The 23,881-nt window shown below is 40.8% G+C and overlaps 1 protein-coding gene and 1 long non-coding RNA gene across 5 annotated transcripts in view; one reads left to right on the top strand and one right to left on the bottom strand.

The window, feature by feature from the left end:
• The window catches only part of C3H1orf94 (chromosome 3 C1orf94 homolog), a 63,982-nt gene extending 46,665 nt beyond the window's left edge, over positions 1–17,317 (bottom strand). For 3 of the 4 annotated variants that reach the window (XM_003765344.4, XM_031962096.1, XM_031962098.1), the window contains exon 1: positions 16,582–17,074. In XM_003765344.4, coding sequence (XP_003765392.1) covers positions 16,582–16,895 — 314 coding nt within the window. In that variant the 5' untranslated portion in view covers positions 16,896–17,074. Of the gene's footprint in view, positions 1–16,581; positions 17,075–17,162 lie in introns of those variants that run through there. The other variant, XM_031962097.1, reaches the window with a different exon arrangement.
• An 85-nt stretch (positions 17,318–17,402) lies between these two features.
• Positions 17,403–23,631, top strand: LOC100921685. Its single transcript, XR_001120812.2, has 3 exons — positions 17,403–17,743; positions 20,345–20,457; positions 23,341–23,631. It is a non-coding gene; the product is annotated as an uncharacterized LOC100921685 (long non-coding RNA).
• The last annotated feature ends 250 nt before the right edge of the window (positions 23,632–23,881 follow it).

Here is a 23,881-nt window from a genome sequence, read left to right as displayed (position 1 = left end):
TTTTCAGGCAGAGTTCTAAACAAGTCATTTGGCACTCTTAGCTCAGGAGAGGGCTCCAAGATGGTTATTTCTGATGGCAGCAGGGAGAAAAATCCCATCTGGAACTGGTCTTTATGTTAACCTATTGCTCAGTTTCTGATGACTCACTTCATGAAGATAAATTGTCTTCTAAAGGAAGGAAGTGATATCACTGTGATAAGAGAAAAGGCATAACTTCTCCAAAATCTTCCTTCTAGAAGGGAGGGGGCAGACCTTTCATAGAGTGTCACAGTTGGAAAAGGTCGTTTTAAAATAGATGAACCCACTAAGACAATAGATTCTAGGGATCTGAGAAGTAATTTAGTCCAACCCTTCATTTTCCATATGAAAGAATTGAGGATCAGAGAAATTTGTTAAATGACTTTCCCAAATTGTCATTTGGGACAGAGAATAAGACATAATTTGTTCTCCAGCCATCAGACTTTAAATTCAATGTTTCTCAGCTCTATTCCCCTCTGTGGCTTTATTCCATGGTCCAGAGAGGGTAGAGAGGAAATACTGGGCAAGGGAAATGCATAGTAGAAGCAAGAAGGACCTAGGGGCCCAAATATGGCCCAGAGGCTGGAAGAGACAACCAGTCAGGAATGCCCTGAGTTAAGGAAAGAGATGAAAAAAATGGTATGAAATAAGTACAGCAATAAATGGAGCTTCAGCTGGGAGTCAAAGTGATTCTTTTTGTTCAAATTATCTTTAGAACTTTTCATTTGAATCTGTTTAATAAGAAAAGGCTTACCCAGAGGAAGAAGTATTTTTTTAATGTGACTGGGGAGTTGAATTGGAAAGAACATTGTAACAAAGATATTAAAAAGGGGATTAAATCAAACCACTAGTGCACTACTCTATGAGCTCCCAGGAACCTAGGATGGAGACACTTAAACCCCATAATGTTCATGAAAAAAGAGCTGCCAAAAGTGGGCCATAAATCCTGGTTGAGCTCCCTTCTTGAAGCACTGGAAACACTGAACATCATCATCACAAAAGAGTATTGGGTGTGTGTTATTGAAATCAGTATCTTTCAAACAAGGGACATGTTCACATAGGCTACAAGCTCAACAGCTGATCCTCCAAGGGTGCTTCCTGGACTGCGGGGGAATAAGTTTGGGAGAGGGTGGCTAAGATTCATGCTGGGACTGGCTTCTTCAAGGGAGACTCAAACAGCAAACACTCAACAGCAGTTATACCTGGTATCTCTAAAGCTAAGACAAGGAAGGGTTTTCCTTAATACCCCCTTCTCCTCTATCCCCATACACTTGATTTGTCACCAAGCTCTGTCACCTTTTTCTTTGAAGTGTCATATAGGACGTTTATCCCCATTTAGCTGATCTTGGGCTCTTCTGATTTCACATAAAAAAGAGTTTTCTACCCACAAACCAAACTCTTGTTCCTTTTAGGCAAAGATCAAGTTTTAGAATGTTAGAATCATGGGATGCCAGCATTAGAAAGAACTTTAGAGATAAACACTGAAAAAGGGAGGGTCTTGAACAATGGCCTCTTAATTACAGGATATACTAGTCAAAGCGCTCCGGGATTCAAGCTCCAGATTCAACACCCTTGAGCTGTATCACCATAAGGACCTCAAATGACCTCTGTGAATGACAATTTCTCTATAATGAGATGTATATTAACTACCTTACCAGGTCGTTGTGGGGAAGAAATAGAAGAATGATTCTTTGTAAAGTATTATGTTATTGTCAGTTATTATCCTTCTTTTTCTCTCTTACCATTATCTCATACCTCTCACACACCACTGACAAACTGATTTTCCTAAAATATTCCATTTTATCATACTACTCTCTTACTCAAGAACCCATGTTGGCTCCCTAATGATCATATAATTTAAACTTCCCTCAGGGCTGACCATAATCCAGCTCCAATCAACCATTTGTACAGTGGGAGGAAGACTATGCATAACCTCTTGAACAGACCACTGGATGGGGAGCTTCCAGAAGGACATAAAAATATTGTCACCTGTATTAGGGGCTGCCTATGTGGGCTAGTGGGAAATCAAAGAAGTAAAAGAATTGATGGATCACCTCTGAGTATACTGAATGCCACCAAATCTCTAATGCCAGTGGGAAAGAAAAACAAATGAAATAATATTCATTCATATTAATATAGTGCTTTTAGGTATGCAAAGCACTTTACATTTATTATCTTATTTGATCTTCACAAAAACCTTGTGAGGCAGGTCATATTATTATTTTCATTTTGTAAGTGAAGTAATTCAGAGGTTAAGTGATTTGCCAATACACTTACAGATTTTAAGTGAGTGTCTAGGTTTCCTGACCCAAGTTTCCTGACTCCAATCTCAATTTGGACAAAAATATAAGATGGAATCATCAATATGGGAATTCAGTAAATCTGTAAGTCATGACAACAGATATAAATATGAATGAATGACTCTCCCACTTATATTACACTCTGATCAGATCCATTGCAACTCAGTGCTGCAAATATATTTTACTCATTTCCTGGGTGCAAAACATTATTTTGCAAACAAACTAGACCTCTTCTTACCTCCATGTCTTTGTTTTGGCCATTTCTCTGACATTTCCCTTCTCTACTTGCTTCTCCAAATCCAACTTATTCTTTGAGATCTGATTCTATGGCCATCATCATACCACTCTCTTAATTAAGACCCATGGTGGCTCCCTAGTGACCAAACAATATAATTGAAACCTCCTTCAAGGACCACCACAATCCAGTTCCAATCAACCATTTGTATAGTGCAAGACTGTGCATAACCTCTTGCTTGAACAGATCACTGGATGGGGAGCTTCCAGAAGAACATAAAATATAAAGTATTAGGGACTGCCTATGTGGCTTCCTAATACAGGATGGACTTCTCTGACCTGTCTGGCTCACATCTGATCCCTTCTTGGACATCAGAATTTGTTTACTATATAACCTGCTGCTTCATGCATGTCTAAGTCTTCTACCCACAAACCAGACTCTTGTTCCTTTTAGGCAAAGATCAAGTTTTAGAATGTTAGAATCATGGGATGCCAGCACTAGAAAGAACTTTAGAGATAAACACTGAAAAAGGGAGGGTCTTGAACACTGGTGTTCCCATGTCAAACCCAGGGCTGAGTGCTTGGTAGGTGTCTATAAATGCTTATTGATTTATTAATTAAAGGAAAAGTTTTTTTCCTGAATAAATGAGCTCCTGGTCTTCCAAGCTTTTAGCATTGAGGATACATTCTGTTTCCAGCTCCATGTCACCCCCAGAATTGATATATCACCTGCTACTAAGCAACTAAAACTTTACTCATATCACTCACTACTTTACTTGCTAGGGAAAAGAAAATATGAATCCATATCTGAGCAAAATAATATATGAATTTGTCTATCCGATTTTGCCCATTTAAAGTGCCCTCATGTTGTATCTTCTGATCTAATCAGTGATTCTTCTTCCAGACTGCAGGGCCACTGATGTTCCCTTCTCTTCTCTGCTTGTGTACAACCCAATGAATCTGGACCCGTTCCTTGGGACTGACTCCTCAGTAGCCATACATGAGTCCATGAATAGGGACCATCAAAAACAGATAGAGACAAGTGTTCTGTGTTTTCTTCTACAGCCACAGATTCCCCCAGGTGGCTCATGGTCTGAATGCTATAGAATACAGTGCAGAACATTAACCTTCCTTGGTCTTACCACAGGATGGAACTAAACAAGGAGGGGAGAGAAGTATTAAGAGCTAGATTTATACTTCATGTACAGAAAAACAAACAAGCAATTGTTGATCATTAGATCTGTTTCAAGAATAGTATGGGTTGCTGTAGAAGGCAGTGAATTCCCCTTGTATTTCTTGTATTTCAAAGGCTTGTACTTATGTATAAGTATGAATTGGACTAGATGGGCCCTGAGGTTCTGTTATTTTGCGGTTATATCCATGATTTTTCTTGGGAACGTTGCAAAGGGAATTTTATATCAGATGGTGGTGATGAAAGGAGATGATGAAGCTCTGAGGTCTCTGCTGGCTCTGGGATTCTATTTATTTATTTAGATTTTTTGGCGTAGGTGAAAGAGGAGATTTATTTACCTCAATTGCCATCTAGCCTTAATCACTGAATGGGTTGAAGACTTTAGCTTAAAAAGCCCAAGATCTCCCATTTCATCCAGCTCAGCCCAGAGGATTCTGGAAAGAAGGTTTATTTTTTTCTAGACAGGTATTTGCTGGGAGAAATCATAAATCAAGAAGGGCTGTTGTTCTCCTGCCTGAAGGTAGTGACTCTCTGACCTTCAACCTCAGACTGTGGAAAATAGATTCAATCAGCAAGCTTAAAGCTGGCCAACCCTGTAGCAATGAGATTATGTTGCTTCCTAAGATCTCTCCCACTTTTTGCATTACTCACAAGTTACATCTTCCTGTAAATCAGCAGTTCTCAAAATGGGACCCTGAGGATATCGGAGACCCTTTCAGGCAGTCATCAAGGTCAAAGCCATTTTCATAATAATGGAAAATGTTTTAATCTTCAATACAGTAAATATTGCCTTAACCCAAATAAATAAAAGTTCTTTGAGGTTCTTAATGAGACAATTAAGGGTCAAAATTGATAGAATGCCAGGCCTGGAGTCAGGAAGACTTATCTCCTGAATTCAAATCTGGCCTCAGATATTTACTAGTAATATTCTTTAGACTTGAGACCAAAATTTGAGAATGATTCTTATAAATCCCCTTGCTTAAAATTGAAACAGGACTTTAGGCTGATAAATTGAAAAGTGAGTAGACAGTGATGGGTTTGAATTTAACCAAGATAGTAAAAGTTTTTCCTTGTTTTGTTAGGAAAGGAGGGAATTAGGAAGAAGTACCTGAATATAGAGTGGACCTATGATCTCTAAGGGACTAAGGAGTTTGAAGTATCCCAGCCTGGAACAGAATTTTATTATTCTCAGGATAGTAAACATGACATTGCCTCCTGGATGCAGCACTCTCCAGAGTTCTGGTAGTGGGTGTCTTTTTATATATAAGGAGTAGGAGGAAGAGACAGACAAAATCAAGAATGAAACAACATTCTTGGCCAGAGAATTATGGAAAACATCTCAGAAAGGGGGAACATGTGAGTGGGGCATGATTTTAACAGGCTGACCCTGAGGAAGATAGTTCAGTCAAATAAAACAACAAAAAACTGGAGCAAAAATCTGGGAGGGAGGATGCTGAGTAGCCCAATTTGGGTAGAATGCTGAGGATAGTTAAGGGAATAGTATGTGATAAAGCTGGGAAAAATGCATTGGGGTCAAATTTAAGAGGACTTTGAATGACAGGATAAGGAGTCTGAACTTTCTTTAGTAGTCAATGGGGAAACACAAAAGTGCTTCGAAGAGGGGAATAACATTTTTGACACTGTTTTAGGAGAATTAATAGGGTAGGTTTGAATTAGGGATAGATAGGTGATGGGGAGAGAATGGAGGGAAATCAGTTAGGATACTATCAAAACAGATGAAGTAGAGGATAATGAGAACCCATATGATGTACAGGTTTTTTAGATTTAGAGCTGGAAGAGACCCTGGAGACCGAGTGATAATTCTCATTTCTCAGAAACTGGCCCAGAGCAGCTGAGAAATTTACCCAGGTTATATAAGTAGTAAATAGCTTAACCAGAATTTGAAACCAATACCTTCTCCATCTTTATTATATGTTGAGAGTGAAAGAAAAGGATGGGTGTGAGATATATTCTCCAGAAAGTTGTCCCCTCTCTCATCCTAACCCCTCACTAATCTTCAGCCTTTCTCTGTCTATAGTCGGTTTCCCTACTACCTAGAAATATGTCTAAGCTTCTCCCATCCTCAACAATTTTCATTGATTTGTTCATACCAATTATGTATCTACTTAGATATCTCCTCCAACTTTTGGCTAAATTACTTGAGAAGATCATGTTCAATTGACGCTTTGGCTTCCTTTTTCTTTCATTCTCTTCATTCAACTCTGTAGTTATATCATTCAATTGAAACTGGGCTTTCTCAAGTTATCAAATTTAAATTCTAATGGTTCCCCACTAATATTTCACCTCCTTGACCACTCTGAAGACTGGTACTGTTCATCACCTTCGTCACTTTGGTATTCTCTTCTTTCTAGGTCTTTAAACAATGCTGTCTCTTGGTTCTCTTCCTGTCTGTCTATTTCTCAATTTCTATTGTGGCTCTTCATCAAGATTTTGTATGTTTATTAAATATGAATATCTCCCAGTACTGTCTGTCTCAGGCCCTCTTCTCCCTCAACACTGTTTTACTCAGTTATCTCATTAGCTGCCATCAATTCAAATATCCCTTTGCATATTATTTTAGGATCTATTTGTCCAGCCCCAGCTTCCAGTCTCTCTTTTCTAATTGCACATATCAAAAAGGACATATCAAACTCTATGTGCCCAAGGCAAATCTTCTTTCCCCTGAGCCCTCTTCTGTTCCTAAATTCCCTTTTGCTGTTGAGGGTACCCTTAGGTTGAAAGCTAGGTATCCTCCTCAACTTCTTAATCTTTCTCACCTCTCATATGACATCCATTGCCAAGGTCTGTTGATTTTAACCTTCACAACACCTCTCACATACGGCCCCTTCTCCTTTCTGACCCTGGTACCACCCTGGTTCAGTCCCTCATCACTACAGAAGATTATTTTAACAGCTGCTGATTGGTCTTTCTGGCACAAGTCTCTCCCTATCCCAATCCATTCTGCTTTCAAGTTGATCTTCCTAAAGCACAGATTGACTGTGTCACTTTTTAAAAAGATAAAGACTAGTGGATTCTTACTGCCTCCAGGATCAAATAGAAAATCCTCTGGCTATTAAAGCCCTTCATAAATCCTCCCTTTCTATGCTTTACTCCCATGTGCTTTGTGATCTAAGGACACTGGCCCTCCTTGCTGTTCCTTAAAACACAACAAGTTCCTGATTCTAAATATTTTGACTGGCCTGTCCCCCATTTCTCATTTCTACCTCTTAGTTTCCTTTAAATCTCAGCTAAGTGCCTTCCTTCTGCAAGAAGCCTTTTCCATTCCTCTTTAATCTTAGTGTCTTCCCTTTGAGATTATTCGCAATTTATCCTGCATATATCTTGTTTGTATCCAGTTGTTTGTATGTTGCCTCTCCCCATTAAACTGTGAGCTCCCTAAGAATGAGGACCATTTCTTGTATCTTTTTGTATACAATTTCTGGCACATAGTAGACATTTAATAAATACCTGTGGACTAACCAAATATATGAAGGCAACTGAGTGGATGGGGTGTGGGACTTATGGTTCAGCCAGAAATTACTGCAGCTTTAAGCCTGGTTATATCATTAACAGAAAAAAGACAAGAAGAAAGGTCGAATTTAGGAGAAGATAATAATAAGGTTAGATTTTGAGTTCTTTATCTTGGAACATCCAGGAAGAAATGTTGAGTAAACAACTGAAAATGCAGAACTGGAGCACAAGAAAGATAATCTTCCCTCTCCAGTTCATCCTTCATGCAGCTGCTAAAGGACTATTCCTAAAGCACCAGTCTGATAATACCAGCTCTCTGCTGAAGAAGCCGCAGTGGCTCCCTATTGCCTTTAGGATCAAGTATAAACCCTTCTAGTCTAAATGATAGTTCAAATATTTCTGGGTTGATTGTATAATTCTCCTTAGACCCAGTCAGATTAGAAACTGGTTTCCATACTGGTTCCATGAAAGCCTCTTTATTTCCCATTTCCCTGATTTAGGACAGTCTTCCACCCATGTACTCCCTGCCTGATTGATTCTCACTTTATTTCAAGTCTCTATTCCTTCGAGACCTTTCCTGACTTCTCAGTTGTTATTGTCCCACTCCTCAAAATCCCTTTGTATGTGTTTCCTATTTTGTAAACATGTTGTATTCCACTAGCAGAGAACAAGCTCACTGGAGTAATCACTGTCTCATTTCTTTATTTATATCTCCAGTAGCTAACAGTGCCTGGAACATACTGAGAGCTTAAAAAATAAATTTTTCTGATTCATTGACTCTTCAAATTTGAAATTTTCAAATTCCAAATTCATTGACTCCTCTCTTGAGAAGATTCTTTGTGCGTTTTTTTTTTTTTTTTTTGCTTCCAGAACAGGAATAGCTTGAGATCTTGAGGGGATCTCAGAGGTCATCTGCTTATCCCATAATTTGCAGATGAGGCAACTCAGACTTCTCAAGAAAAGATATTTGCTCTAGATCCTGCCCCTGGGAAGTAGTTGTCAAGACTAACACCTCAAGCTTTTGACTTTAAAACCTTAGACAAGGCCCCTGTGTGTACCATTTTATTTTTATATTGGGTATTTCTAATGGGTATTGGGTATTTCTACCTCTGCTCTCTCCCTCTCTAATTTATCCATCATACCATTTCTAGGATAAACTTCCTCACACACAGATCTGCTTGTGTTCTGATCTGATGTGATTCTTCTTTTTAGTGTCATCCTACTTACTAATAAGTGAAAACTCCTTTGCTGACTTTCAGACCCCTCCATACTCTGTCCTTTTCCATCTGTTCAGCACTATTCCCTACCATACATCTCCAAATGCTCTAGCCAAATCAACTCCATGGCCACCCAAACTCCTCCATATTCCACCCTCCTCTCTCGATCTTTTAAAAAAATCTATATTCTTTATGCCTGGAATTCTTCTTGCTCATTCTGTACTTGTTGAATTGCTACTCACTCTCTGAAACTCAATTCAAATGGCATCTCCACTAAGAAGCTTTTCATCATCTCTTATATCTCATCTAGGGCTTTGTTGGTACCTCTCTGAGACTTTTCCTATATTGTGGTATATTATAATTATCTCTGTTGGCAATCTCTTCCTCCCACATACATATATAATCACACTTTGCTGTAGGTTTCCTGAAGGCAGGGCCACATCTTATCTAAATTTTAAAACTCTCTCAGAACCAAGAACTCTGATCTTCACACAGTAACAAGTCAATGTTTGCTAAGTGAATGAAGAGGAGAATCATCAGCTGAGTGAGAGGGTTCAAGGAAAGATGGCAATATTTGGAGTAGCTACTGGTTTCCTATTTCCTTTTCCCTCCTAGGCCCACCTAGGCTTCCCCTTCTGGCTGAGGTCACAGTCTTGACCTTGACTCTTGCTCCTGCTCAGTGACTTCTTCATTAACTAAATCTCAACCCAACTCTAACAGGGTTGGGAAACATTGATGTCCGGGAAATCACTTTTCCTATGTGACTGCAAAAAGATGTTCATGTTCTCAGTCTAAAGTAGACAAATCAGGATTTGGGTAGAAAGAGAAGGGGAATTGATTTCTAATAGTCAGAACTCTTTGCAATGGGCTAGATGTTTCAGATGGTGAACTGATCACCAGAATCACTATAAATGTTAAAGAAGGGTATGGATGACGATATTAAGGAAGCTACAAAGAAGCTCTTAGCATTGGAATAAGGACTTGTACCAGATATTGCTTCTATGATCTCTTTCAATTTTCAGATTCCATGCTTCATTTATTCAACCATTCATTCAACTAACATTTAGAATCTTTCATCTAGACTTCCTGAGCTAATAAGACTTCATTCAGTGTTATTTATAGAAAGATTGAAGAGTATATCAGCAGACCTTTTTGAGTAATAGGTTATCTTTTGCTTCTAGATGGTAGATTTTGATTCTGAGGGGATTCCAGTGGTTATCTACTTATCCACATTTTGTAGATGAGGCAGTTCAGACACAGCAAGAAAAATCACTTGCTCAAGATTTTGACCCAGGAAATACTTGTCCAGACTCACATCTAAGTCTTTTGACCACAAATTCATATGTTGTCTTGAGATGCAAGGGGATAGTCTCAAGAGGACATTTGGAAGGAAAAGATTCAAGGTCTGTAAATTCTTGTGAATTGGAGGAAAATGTTTGGAGATGAGATTATTATGAAGGTAGCAACTTTGGGCCAGATGAGGGGAAAGGCATTGTATTGTTAAGTAAAACTGATGAGGCCACAAAGACTTTAACTGAATCAAATCTAATGATTAGCAATAACAAAAATAGGTCTTACTCAATGGCTTTGAGAACTCAGTCTCCCCATGGTAAAATGAGAGAATTGATCTCGGTCTCTTAAGTCATCAATCTCTAACATTTTCTAGGCTTCAGGTGGGTATACAGTTCTTGCTTTTACAGAGTCCAAAGTCCTCCATGTTACATTTCTCCAAGCACCATTCCTGGATCCCAACATCCCAGGGAGTTTTCTTGTATTTACAACATTGATGCTAATTGGTAGAATGAAAACATCTTGATAGTCCATATCTAACTGAAAGATCATTTATGTTGTAATTTAAAAATATGAAATACCTTTTGGAAAGGTTGCAGAACTTCCAATTTACCTTTCTAATTAGGTTTTGACAGAGGATAACAAACACTGATGTAAATAAAGTAGAAAGACCCATGCTTAGGTTTGGATAATGATAAAGATCCCAGAGGCTGAAGGGTTAGTGGTGCTGATTAAGGAAAGGCAAGCAGTTGCCACAGTGACAAGATGGGGGAATTGTGAGTGGGGGATGGGTACAGCTGAGACCTGGCAGCTCCCAGGAAGAGTGAATATATAGCACCCACCATGGCTGATGGGGGGTTAACTGCTACTGAGGACCTATACCAATGGTGGAAAAAGGAAAGGGATTACCTCACAAGCAAGAGCTGTAAACTGCAGTCATTCAAATCAGAATCACACATTTCAGACTACTGGTATGCTCCCTCATCAGAGTGCCCTGCCAATATCATTTCACAATGAGATTTTTTAACATAACATGTCTTCCTGTAAAGCAAAGAAACCCTACAGTAATGCTCTTGGACTGATGGCCCATTTACAAAATGGTTTCGATGGGAATCAGCTGCCCCCTATGATGGCATTTCACCTAATGTGTTTTCACAGAGCCAATTAACAAAGTTAGGCAGGATAGAACTTGATTTTTTTAAGCTAGAGCACAAAATGTACTAAGGCAGAGCCATAATAACAGCCTGACCAATCCTGGTCACATGAGCAAGATCAATGAACTTATTGATCTAGACGCCCTGCCTAAGAGAAATATTCCCAGGTGTGACACCAAGACAAAGCCTGTCCCTCAGTGGGAGATGCTAAAGATGTCATTGAAACTGAGGAATATCAAGGACAATCCATGTTCCTCGTGATATCCCAGGGAGCAGCAGTTTCATCTATAGAGATCTCAGGGCTCCCAAAGTTGGGGAGTGATCAGAGTTCATCACATATACACACCCATATTTGGAATAGCTCCCAGGATTTACTCAGACAGAAGCCACAGTTCACTCAGACAATGGGGGCAGCTTCCAGAGCTGAGATTCATGCACGCAGGCTGGAAAGCTCCCAGGACCAGATAGCTCATGTAATAATTGGCCCAATAGACTGGGGTTCATTGAAGCACATGATCTGATTAGCTTATTGAATAAATAGCCTTCATTTTCTTAGTGCTTGCCCTTCTCATACATCATCTCCTTTGATTCTTATAAGAACTCCGTGTCTTAGGCACTGCAAGCATTATTTCCATTATTATCTTGATTTTGTAAGTGAGGAAACTAAAGGAAAAAAGGTGAAATGCCTTCCCCAGGATCACACAGTTAGACAACATTCAGAGCCTGGATTCAAACACAGATGTCCTGATGTTCCATTTTGAGACTTCTTACAAAACTAGGGATCCTCAACACAGGCTCCCAGAATCCCATTGGGCATTGCCAGAGGAATTAGTGTAAAAGTCACCAGAGTAACATTTGTATGATGTTATCAAAGTCTACAAAACACTTTCCTCATCGTAGAAATTTTATTTTGTCTCTGTATGCTCAGCAACAGACAAACACAGGGCTGGGAACCACAGAAAATATGCCCTTGGTAGCAGAAGGAATTTTGGTAGATGTAAAAGAATTTCCTGATTGGAGGGAGCCTTGTTTATAGAAAGCCCTTAAATGTTTGTTGAACTGAATCATGGAATCTTAGAAAAAGGATCTCAGTTGACATAAGTATACCTGACCTAGAATCTCCTGTACAACATCCCTGAAGAGGGATCATCCAGTCTTTGTTTGAAAATGAACCACCCTGAACATCTGACCTGCTGCCTCTTGAGGCAGTCCACCCCACTCTTGGGCAGTGCTCATCGTTACATTAAAACCTAAATTTGCCCCTTTGCCACTTCTACTCATCATTGCTACTTCTTTTCTCTGGAACCAAGCAGGATATGTTGAGTCCCTTTTTCATGTGTCAGCTTTTCAAGTATAAGAAGGTCATCTCTATTGCCTCCAAATCTTTTATCCTTCAAGTGATGGTGGTACTCAAATTGATGCTTGAATCTCATACCCTCTACTCTCCTCACTAAATGGTTACCCATTAGGGGAATTCTCCAGTTTATCAGTGTCCTTAACATTTCTCACCCAGGTTTGAACATGTTACTCCAGGTGTGAACTAACTATGGAACACTGTGGTAGGATTAACATCCCCTGACTCTGGACACTGCTTAATTCTGAGCTCAGTTGCTTAATACTATGCTCAGTTGGCTCTTTAATACTGTCGGTTCCCATCATTTAAAAAAAATACACCATACCTCCTCTTACTAAATTCCATTTTGCTCTAATATGTCAATAGCTCAGAGAGTGAGAGAGTCATTTATAAAGATTAAAAATTCTCAGACACAGCTTAAGAATTTTCCTGATAACGACTTGAATAACACATGTATGCTGAACGAATGAATGAGGAAATGAATGAGACATGTTCCCAGAGCAGAGAGTACCCAAGCCTGGGCTTAAACACATAGTCCAACAATTTCCTGACCTGGGATAATGCTTAAAGGCTGGACAGCTCCCAGAAGGCATTTCCTTGAAGAAGCACCTGATCAGTTGCTTGACTTGAAGTTGGATGTTCATTAAATGAAGGATTGAATGAGTGTCATGCACATAGGTCACACAACTTACTCTCAGATCATGCACACAGCTGGGATAGCTTAAAGACTGGAATTATTGAAACATATCAATTGATTATCTAGATTTGCAGCTGGGTAATACGTATCATTGAATGTATATGAATGCATGCATGAATGAAACTTATATACATGTCAAAGATCCTCAGACTGATGATCACAACCAAAAACTAAACAGATCACAGATTAGGACTCATACACAACAGCCAGACCTGCTCCTACAGCTGAAGAATGAGTAAATGAATGAATGAATGAGATGCATGCTCACAGGCTAGATGTTTTCCAAACATGTATTCAGCTTTATCTGCTTCTACATCTGGAGCTAGATAACATTTGTCGAAAGAAAGAATGAATAAATAAATGAATGAAATTCCCAGGCTCAATCTTTATGATTATATAGGTCAGGCATCTTTCACACATCTGGCTCATATATATAAGCTATGTAGCTTCCAGAGTAGGATTCATCAAAACTAAGGAACTCATTAGCTTCTGTACCTGGAGCTAGGGAATAAATTTTTGTAGAATAAATGAATGGATAGGTGTTTAGAAAAATGAATGAATGTTATATATTTTGGGGCCAGATAAGTTTCCTGACTGGGCTTCATGGACAGGGGTTAGACATCCAGATCCAAGGCTCATGCACACAAGTCAAAATGTTTCCATAGCTGGGATTCATAAACAGAAACCATTCAGCCCCCATTTAGAGGCCAGATAAACTTGAGCAATTGGCTGATTTATCATAGTTTCAAATAAGCTTCAAAAGATGTTGCTTCCACTTCATAAGTAGATTCCTAAATATATATATATATATAGTGATATACTTGTTTGTTACTTGAACAGTTATAATGACATTGTACCAGACATATCTGGGCAATTAAAAGTATAAAAATTTTTATTTAATATTTCTAAAATCTATCATCCCTTATCATTCTCACCACAATCCAGAAGATAAACAGGACCACGTTCATCACTCAGTTTAAAGAAGGGGAAAGAAAGGGGTAATCAGTTTGCTCCAGGGTAAAACCCACTCAAACCAAAGTGAAATGTCAGGGCTCCTGAAACTCATACATTTGCACTCCAGCCCAATTTCAAGGTTCACATACGAAGAGGAGGACAGGAGAGAAGAAAGGCCTAAAAGAAACCAAGGATATTTGGGGAAACCAAACCCCATGTTAAAACTACCCATGAAGTTGTGAACTGATCCAACCATTCTGGAAAGCAAAATGAAACTATATCCAAACTGTACACACCTTTGATCCATCAATGTCTGTACATTGTACAATGTCTGTACAAGGGCTGTATCCCAAAGAGATCATAAAAAAGGGAAAAGGATCCATATGTGCAAAAATATTTATAGCAGCCCTTTTGAAGTGGCAAAGAACTGGAAACTGAGTAGATCCCCATTGGTTGGAGAATGGCTGAATAAATTATGGTATATGAATGTTATGGAATATTATCGTTCTATAAGAAATGACCAGCAGGATGATTTTAGAAAGGCCTGAAGAGACTTTTATGAACTGATGCTAAGTGAAGTGAGTAGAACCAAAAGAACATTGTGCACAGTAATAAAAAGATTATGCAATCATCAATTCTAATGGATGTGTCTTTTCAATGATGAGGTGATTCAGACCAGTTCCAATAGACTTGTGATGGAGAAAGCCATCTGCATCCAGAAAGAGAACTATAGGAAGTGAATGTGGATCACAACGTAATATTTCCACTTTTTTATGTTGTTCGCTTGTTTTTTGTTTTCCTTCTTATTTTTTTTCCTTTTTGATCTGATTTTTCTTGTGCAGTATGATAATTATGAAATACATATAGAAGAATTGCATATGTTTAACATATATTGGATAACTTGCTGTCTAAGGGAGGGGGCAGGGGAAGGGAGGGAAGAAATTTGGAACACAAGGTTTTGCAAGGGTAAATGTTGAAAACTATGTTTGCATATATTTTGAAAATAAAAAGCAATTTAAAAAAAAAAAAGGTCAATTAAATAATAAAAAAAAAAACTACTCATGACCAATCCACCAAGTGGATAAGTCGAAGTTAGATTTTAAGAGTTGTCTGCAGATTCATTACTGCTTGTTACAACTGCCTAATTTGAGGTAGGAAGACTTAGTTATCTAGAAGCAATGTAGTTCAATGGGGAAAAAAAAGCCCTGATGTGAGAGAGCTAGAATTTGGATTTAGGCTATGCTACACACTTGTGTGGTCTTAGGCAAATCACCTGCCCTCTCTGTTTCCATCTCTGTAAAATGAAGGACCCAGATACTCTGCCAAGGATCAGCTCAGTATTCAGGCAGATTTGCCTGCAGCTCTGTACTGTTCAGCTGTACCAAGCTTGGGATGTTTGTTTCTCTTAATGCAGCTGAAGCAGACAGAACAAAGTGCCTTTAACTTCCTTTTTCTCTGACAAAGACTGCAGAACAGGAGAGATTGGAAAGGAGGCAGCCGAGCTGTTTGCATCTTCAAGCACTGATATGCTTAGGACTTTCTATTCTCTGGGATCCAAAGGTAAGCTTTGCAGCAACCTATAAGCAGCTGTTAACAGCTGGCCATTGCCTGGGTGCTGCTTGGATTAGCAAGCAAAGATTCCACCAACTCCCCAATGCTATTCTCCACTGGGCAGAACCATACACTGGGGCCTGCAACACTTAATTATCACTTAGCCTCTAATTAGCACTTAATTATTAACACTTAATCCATCTGTAAAATGGGGACAACACTATCTGCCTGGCAGGGATGCTGTGAGGAGTAATTAATTCAGGCTTGCAACACCCTTTGAAGATAGGAAATTTAGGGAGGGACTAAATAAGGGAATGAATCATTGCCTTTCACTTCCTCTCCTGTCTCTCCTCCCTATTCCCCAGCTCTTGTTCCCCTGCTTCCCCCTACCCCCTACCTTTGCCCCAGTATAGACACTAGACACTCCCAGATACAGGGTTTCCCAGCAGGAAATAGGCATATTTACAACCATCTTCTAGAATGTGTTAATTTTCTATTATGGTCTTTGACTATGTCAGGGCTTTCCCAGTAAATATTTTGATATGTGCTTTTGGAGAGGTTTCTGTGGCGGCTGAATGGGACAGCTGCTTCCCAAGCTGGGGGATTCCAGATGTGGCTCCACACCAAGATCATCAGTTTATGTAATGAAAAGGAAAGTGAGTATCTCTGAAAAACATCTCCCAAGAAATCCCCATCTCAAAATCATCTCTGAGGAGAATCCTGGGAACCCTGGAGGTAGATAGATCTCTGGGACTGGCAGATCATTCTAGCTCTAATTAATGCAACTTTGTTGCCTCTCACATTCAAGGTTTTGAGTGGAGAAGTGATATCAGCAGGCAAGGGAGAAAAATTGCCCCTTCATCCCGGGATAGTCCCAAAAGGTAGGGTACAACTGTTCCCAAGGCTTTATTCCTTGCAGCCCCTGAGGCTTGTGAGCCCTATATGCTGATTTGTTGGTATCGGAAAACCTAGAGGGAAATGTGAGGTATGAAGTAGGGAGAATACAAGGTCAGCCACCCTAGAGTGGCTATGGTTATGGAGCCAAGGGAAATATTCTCCACAAGCAACTGCCTCCCAGGGAAGAAGACTTTTTTGATGCTCAGAGTCCCCCAGCCCAAGTTTCTGTCATGGCAGGGGAAAAACACTCACTCATCCTGGAAAGTGCTGTCCTGGTCTCTGAGGGCACCAGGTGGGGCAGAAGTGGGCTGTGTTGGTATCATTGCCCCTGTCCTAGGCTGGAAAGCTTCTGGAAGGCCCTGGGCCCTCTTCCATATTTCATGGCAGGTCTTGTCCAGGCTGTCTTGAGGTGTGTCCTGGTGGATCCAGATATGCCTGGGGAACGGGCCCAGGGGTGAGGGGCGCTTGGTGGCCACCGTGGGAGAAGGGAGCCCGTTCCCACTGGCCATCATCCTCCTCTCTTTGCAGAAGGGCCCTTGCCTGCCCAGGGCTCGAAGACAGACCATCCACAACCCCTCATTCACCAGAAATCGAGTTGGGGATACAGGAGTATAGGGGGTCAGATTTTCCTCTCCTCCAAGGACAATTGTTTTACAAGGCTATGAGTGTTTGTGTGTGAAGTGTGTGTGTGGCTGTTTGTATGAGTGTATGAGTGTGTGTGTGTGTGTTCTGGGGGAGGGGTTGTTTAGATTTTTTTTATTTGCTTTCCTTTTCTTTTGCCCCCCTCCCCCCTCCCCCAGAAGAAAAATATTTTAAAATAAAAGACAACAAACCTAGTAGCTTAGTAACCGTGGAATCCCCGGAGCTCAGGATCCTGGCAACTGGGCCGGCAGAATAACAACTGGAGACAAGCTGAGAGGGGGAGCCAGGGGCCGGCAGGGCCCCTTCCTCCCGTGGCTGCCACAGCAAGGAAATAAGGCAGCCGCGGCCCGGATAACCCGCCCTCAACTCCCCCCACTCCCCCACGCTAGTTCACTAATGGAACACCACCCCTCTCCCCTACTCCGATCCTCTCCTGGCCAGAGGCGTTCACAACTGGGCAGTCTAGGCACGAGACCCCTTCAGGAAGGGGGTGGGGGTGGGAGAAAGGTCTCAGACCCTCCCCCATCCTCATCTGTCTTGCCTGACTCTCTCGAGCCAACCGCTCTTCCGAGCCACCCACCACCCCAGTGCACATCTTCCTTCAGCCCCCGAAGCCCCATCCTGGGGATGAGATAGGGGACTTGGGAGTGGAAGGACAACAGGAAAGGTCCATAGCTCAGGGATGTGAAAGACGCTCTAGTCGATGCTTTCCATTTTTACAGACGAGGCAAACGAGGGCCAGGGAGGAGATGTCTAGTTCTAGGGCACACAGGTAAGTAACAGAGTAGTGTTTTCGCACTCACATCTTCTGACGCCCAAGCTAGTGCTTGTTCTATGGAAGTACATAATGCCCCTGTATTTTGAGGGGAAGACAAATCGCGCGCTCTCCTCAGCCTCTTCCGCCAAACGGCCCTTGCAGTTACACTTGTCTCGGACTGCCACGGATGAAAACCCGACAGTTCTTAACTGTCTCCCCCATCCCCGGCCTTTCCCGCTCGGTCCCCGGGGGCTCAGCGCTGGTTCGCTTGGGTTTCAGGGACACAAGAACGCAGGAAAGAAGAGGGACGCCCTGCGCTCCGCACCGCTGCGCTCCGCTCCCCTCCCGCGGTGCTGCGGCCGCTCTCCCGGACGCCTTCAGCGCCTGCATTTCCCCTCACCCGTAGTCCGCAGTGGAATTCTGGCTTAAGTTTTTCGAAGTCTCCATCTTCTAGACCCTGCGGCTCTGCCTGCTCAGGACGGGGGAGGCGGAGGCGGAGCCAGACCCTCCCGGGAGAACTAACCCGGGGCTGGAGGCAGCCTCTTTGGAGACAGTGCAGTCAAAGAGGAAGGGAGCCCGAAGAGACTCTAGGGCCGCCAAACCGCTGGGGGAGAGCCTAAGGCAACAGGGCAGCTGATGCCCGTTCTTGTCTGGCCAGCTAGGGTCTGGCCATGTCCCTCCTTCCCAACCCCAGCTGCTAGGGTTCTTCCCTTCTCTTCCAGTATCAGAAGCTCTGTGACTGGTGACAGAGTGAGGGAAAGCCTTGGGGACTTTACCTCTTGCCCTGCTTCCACTTCCTATAATCCACGGTTCTCTCTCAAATCCCTTTCCCCCAGGGCTGGTGTCCCAGGCATGTCCCCGTGGTTGAAATGCCCTGTCCCCTAACTGCCCCTTCCCCAGCAAAGTGTCCCTAGGCCCACGGGTCTTCCCACCACAGCCAGTTCAGCGATAGACAAAGCTGAGGGCCCCTGACAGCTGGTCCCTTTGGGCCAACCTTCTATTCTACTAGATTATTTCTGCTAAAGATGCAGGAGCCCAGCAGCCCCGACAACCCTCAAAGGTCCTGTTTGGCTTGGCAACGCTTTATGTGATGCAGGCCATCAGATTTATTGGCTTAATTCTGTTTGGCTCATTTTTATTTTAAAATGAGTGTGCATTCCCCCAGCAGGTCCTGACAGTAGCACAGTCATGCAGGGTGAAGAGTGAGCCAGCCTGGCTTTCAAACCTGCCTTCAAAGGAAAGGCTTGTCTTTCCCTATTATTGTCCAGGGCCCCAGCATCCTCCTAGTCACACCAGGTTCCATCTTCACTCTACCTCATTCCCTTTATCCCAATCAGTTGCTAAATTTTGTCATTTTATCTTCACAAAAACTCTTCTGTAATTTAGTCGATTTCCACTCATAAAACTATTTATCCAAGCCCAAGAAGGCCCTCATTGACTTCTTCCCTGGACTATTGCAATAGCCTTCTAACTGCTTTCTTTGGCTTAAGTCTCCATTCCATCTCCCTCACAAATGCCAAATCCATTTATCCAAAACACAGGTTCTACCATGTCATGCCCTTGCTCAAGAAATTCCAATGGCTCCCTATTTTCTTTAAGATCAAATGTAAACTCATATGCCATTTAAAGCTCTTCATAAACTGTCCTTTTTCCATTTTTACAGTTTTCTCAGATTTAACTTCCTTACATGCACTTGATAGTTCAGCCATATTGGACTATTTACTACTAATTATGCATGATGTTCCATGTTGTCCATCATACCTGATATGTTCTCTCCCCTTTTGGAATTCCTGGTTTTCTTCAAGGCTCAGGTCAAAGTGCTACCTCTAACATGAAATTTTCCAGATTCTTCCTCTGCTAGGGCTTTCTTCCTCCCTCAATTATTCACACATTTGTTCTGTATGTGTGTATATATAAACATATAGATAGATGAATATGTCATTCCTTTTGAGATTATAAGCTTCTCAAGGGCAGAAGTCCTTGTCACTTTTGTCTTTGCATCAATTTCTACCTAAATACATGGTAAATAATAAAAGCTTGTAAATGATTGGTAATAAAAAGTTATGGACAATGCTTCAGGACAAGAAAGTGCAGCAGCAAGGAGAAAATGGGAAGGATCAAAATGGAGCTTTGCTTCTCTATAAACCATTGGCCATCTTGGTTTCTTCATCCTCCCACTGAGTTTTACTTTCTTCAGGTTAGTGAGGAAGCCAGGACCTCTACCCCCTTCACTCTGGCAAGATATAAATCAATCTCTCCCCCTCTCCTGGGTTCTCCCAACATTGGCCCTAACACTGCTGCCAGAGTCATTAAAAATTGAAGGAGGGGAAAAACAAGTTACTTGCAAACAAACTGTCTCTGTGCTCATTAGATGCTGTATTTGTGTGGTCTAGTTATTTCTCAGGAGAAACTAGAGGAAGCTAGGGGAAGGGGAGGAGGGAATGGCACCAAAAAATAGTAAATTAATATTTCTTCCAGTTAGAATAGGTTTATTTCTGACAAACTTGTCTGAAAAATAGACATTTGTATATCAAATTCTACTCTGGCAGATTTTCATGATATTGGGGGGGGGTGTTTTTAAAACTTATAATTGTTCTAGTATTTGTAATTTTATAGGTGTGGGAAGTTCCTGGTGTAGGAAATGCCTCTTGTGATCAGCAGCACATCAAGCTGAAGCAGTATGGTAGCCTGAGGACGATATGGGAAGCAACATGTGCCAGGAAAATCAGGTCAGCTCTACTACCACTTTGACTACCACCTCCCCTCAGATCTTGATGGAGAAGGACTAGGGTCTCTAAGCCCGAGAGTTTTGGAGAGAGCAGTACATTCCAATTCTGCTTCCAGCCCAACTTCCACAGGCATCATTGAGGGTAGGTCATTGTAAGAAAGGGATCTACTTTATCAACAGCAAAAATTGTCAATCAATGGGTACCAAGAAGCAATTAGACTCAGGAGCCTTGGGAGTGACAGTTCCTTCCAGGTCATTAACCCTCTTTCCAACCCAGTCTTCAAAGCCATCATCTGAGGAAACAACTTCAATGCATATGGACCAGTCATCCTCACCACATAGGACAAGACAAGCTTAGCTAAAGCAGCAAAATACCCTGAGAGAGATGGAAGGCAGAATGTGCCGATCCAGTTGGACTACCACCACCACCTTGACCACCACATCCTCTCAGATCTAAATGGAGATAGCTCAAGACCCTGAATCCAAGTGCTCTGGGAATGACAAAGCTTCTAGCCCAGTTCCCTCAGCCATCATTTTGGGAAGAAACCCATGTGAAGATGCCATCCAGCAATTGCCCTTGCAGGTGCTACAGCCACAGCTACCTAAGACCCAGAAAATAAAGTTCTTGGCAGAACAAATAATTCACCAGCAGAAATTGATATTTTATCAGACATTAAAGAAGAGCTATGACTGTCATTATGGAGAAGCTAGTGGGTACAGTGGTGCCTAAGGTTAGGAACACTCATCTTCCTGAGTTCAAATCTTTTCTCATATACTTCCTAGCTGTGTGATGCTAGACAAGTCACTTAACCATGTTTGCCTCAATTTTCTCATTTGTAAAATAAGGTGGAGAAGGAAATGACAAACCACTCTAGTAACTTTGCCAAGAAAACCCTAAATGGGATCAAGAAGAGTTGGACATGACTGAAATGGCTGAACAATCATAACCATTACCATCTGTTTTGCCCCTACACTGTAAAGAATGTGGGACTTTTCAATCTTACAGCTGAAACCTTCTGTATACATTGTGTCTCTATATAGAATGGAATCTCAGAGATCAGGGATTACCTCTTTGTGTCTACAGCACTTAGCACACACATAAATGCTTTGCAAATAATGTGTTTAATAAGTAGTTCAATCATCTCTAATGTGTAGCTTATCAAGTTGTACTGAATAAGGGAGTGGCCCATCTCACACAGTTCATTAGTGTCAGAGACTTGAACCCAGGTCTTACTGTTCCCACCAGAGGCAGTTAGGTGGTAATGGATACAGTGCTGGATTTGAAGTCAGAGAGACCTGACTTCACTTGCAAACTCAGAAAACAAGTTGTGTTTCAAGTAATCACTTGATCTCTATCTCATTTTCCTCATTTATAAAAGAGGGATAATTGAGGATCAAATGAGATATTTGTAAGGCATTTCCTGAATCTTACAGGATTATAAAAATGTTATATCATTTTTCTCGTGGATGCAGTTAGACACAAGAGCCCCGACAGTGCTCCTTCTAAACCATCAGGTTCTAAACCACTAGGTTGCTTCCAACCTACCCCTCCAAGGCCGCCATCTGGGAAAGCAACTATTGTGCAAGAACAGGGTGAGGGAACAAGGGAACCAGCCCAACAAGGAATAGCTAGCTCATCAGCACTTCAGAAAATTCTCTCTTTGGACTGCTGTAACTAATTGCTTAGGAAATACTTCCTTATACGGAACTGAAATCTGCTTTCTGTAACTTCTACTCATTGCTACCATTTCTGCTCCTCAGAATTAAACAAGTTTAATCCACTTTCCATGTAACAACTTTTCAAATACTTGAAGTAAACTATCATACCTTCCCTAACTCTACTATTTTCAAGTATTTACAATCCCTTCAGAGAATTCTTATGTGACTAATCTACAAGCCTTTGACTAGTTTACTTTGTACACAATCCAGCCTGTCAATGTCCTTTTACTAAAATTTGATATCCAGAACTGGACATAATACTACAGTTGTCAAGTGACCAGAGCATTGCAGCACCTCCCTCTGGGATACTATTCCTTTCTTAATGTGAAGATTTCATAAGCTTTATCTGCTATATTATATTGTTAATTCACATTTGAATTTACAATCCATTAAAATTTCTAGATCACTTTTGCATCTATTCTGCTTTTGCTTGTACATTGTATTTTTTTCTCCAAAACCTAAGTGTAGAAATTTGTATTTACCTCTGTTAAATTTAATCTTACTAGATATGGTCCATTCTTCTAGCCTATCAAGATTTTTCCAGAAAATAATTCAATCATCCAATTTTGTAGCTCTCCTTTATAATATGTCATCTGCAGACTTGATAAGTATGCATGCTACTAATATTTTTCCAAGTCACTGATAAACATATTGAACAGACCCAGACCAGTGACTGATTTCAGGGATCAGAAGGGCACACTCCTCAAGATACAGCCTTCCAGATTGGTATCCAAGAATAATAAATCATAATTTTAGAGCTGGAAGGCAATTTAAAAGTCATCTAGTTCAACATCCATTCAGATAAAGTGGAATTTTGCCATCTACAATACATATGTCAAGCTTTCCTGACTCTGTGTCTTTGTTCACACTGTTCTATATTTTGAAATGACCTCCCTTTTTCCTTATTTCCCTTCTCCCCCTTGTTAAAATCTTTCCCTCTTTGGAAAGAGTCAATCACTTCTGAATATCTCTCTTACACTGTCATACAGCTCACATCTTTATATGTTATCTACAAGGATATCATGCCTTAATATAATATAAAGGGGTTGTGTGTGTGTGTGTGTGTGTGTGTGTCTGTCTGTCTATCTGTCTGTATTATTGGTAATATAGCAAGACCTCAGTATAAGAGTTCCTACTATTAATGCAGATTATTACATCCTTATAGGGTCATGCTTGGGGATTGCTTGAAGATCATTGAGGCGAAAAGATTTCACATCTAGCAAGTGTCAGCGGCAATATTAGGACCCATGTTTTTTTTTTTTTTTTTTTTGACACCATACCCAATACTTCATTGAGGATTCCAAAATAATAATCTTATTTTAAAAAAAGAAATGTTAGTCTGAATGATTATTGATTACTCTTAACTATTGATTGCTACTATTGATTGAACTATTATTGATATTTGTGATCACTGCTTTTTTTTCTAAATATTTACAAACTGCCCTTTTAATTCATTAAATTTTTTCCAAGACCTACTTAACTCTCACTTTGCTTCTATTTTTCATATCTTCAAACTAGAACAAATAGAACAAAAATGTTTTAACAGAATGGAAACCCAAGACATTGCTGAATTGGTCATTGAATACTTGAAAATCTCAGTAGGTCAAGTCACCCCACATGGATGAATCCTAGGGTATGAAGAGAACTAGCAGATATAAATCCTGAAACAATATTGATGCTCTTAGAAAAATAGCGGTTGAGGATAG

The sequence above is a fragment of the Sarcophilus harrisii genome, chromosome 3, assembly GCF_902635505.1.
Source record: "Sarcophilus harrisii chromosome 3, mSarHar1.11, whole genome shotgun sequence".
Taxonomy (NCBI): Eukaryota; Metazoa; Chordata; class Mammalia; order Dasyuromorphia; family Dasyuridae; genus Sarcophilus; species Sarcophilus harrisii.
The sequence above is the reverse complement of the archived record's forward strand: the minus strand, read 5'-3'. Positions and strand labels throughout refer to the sequence as shown.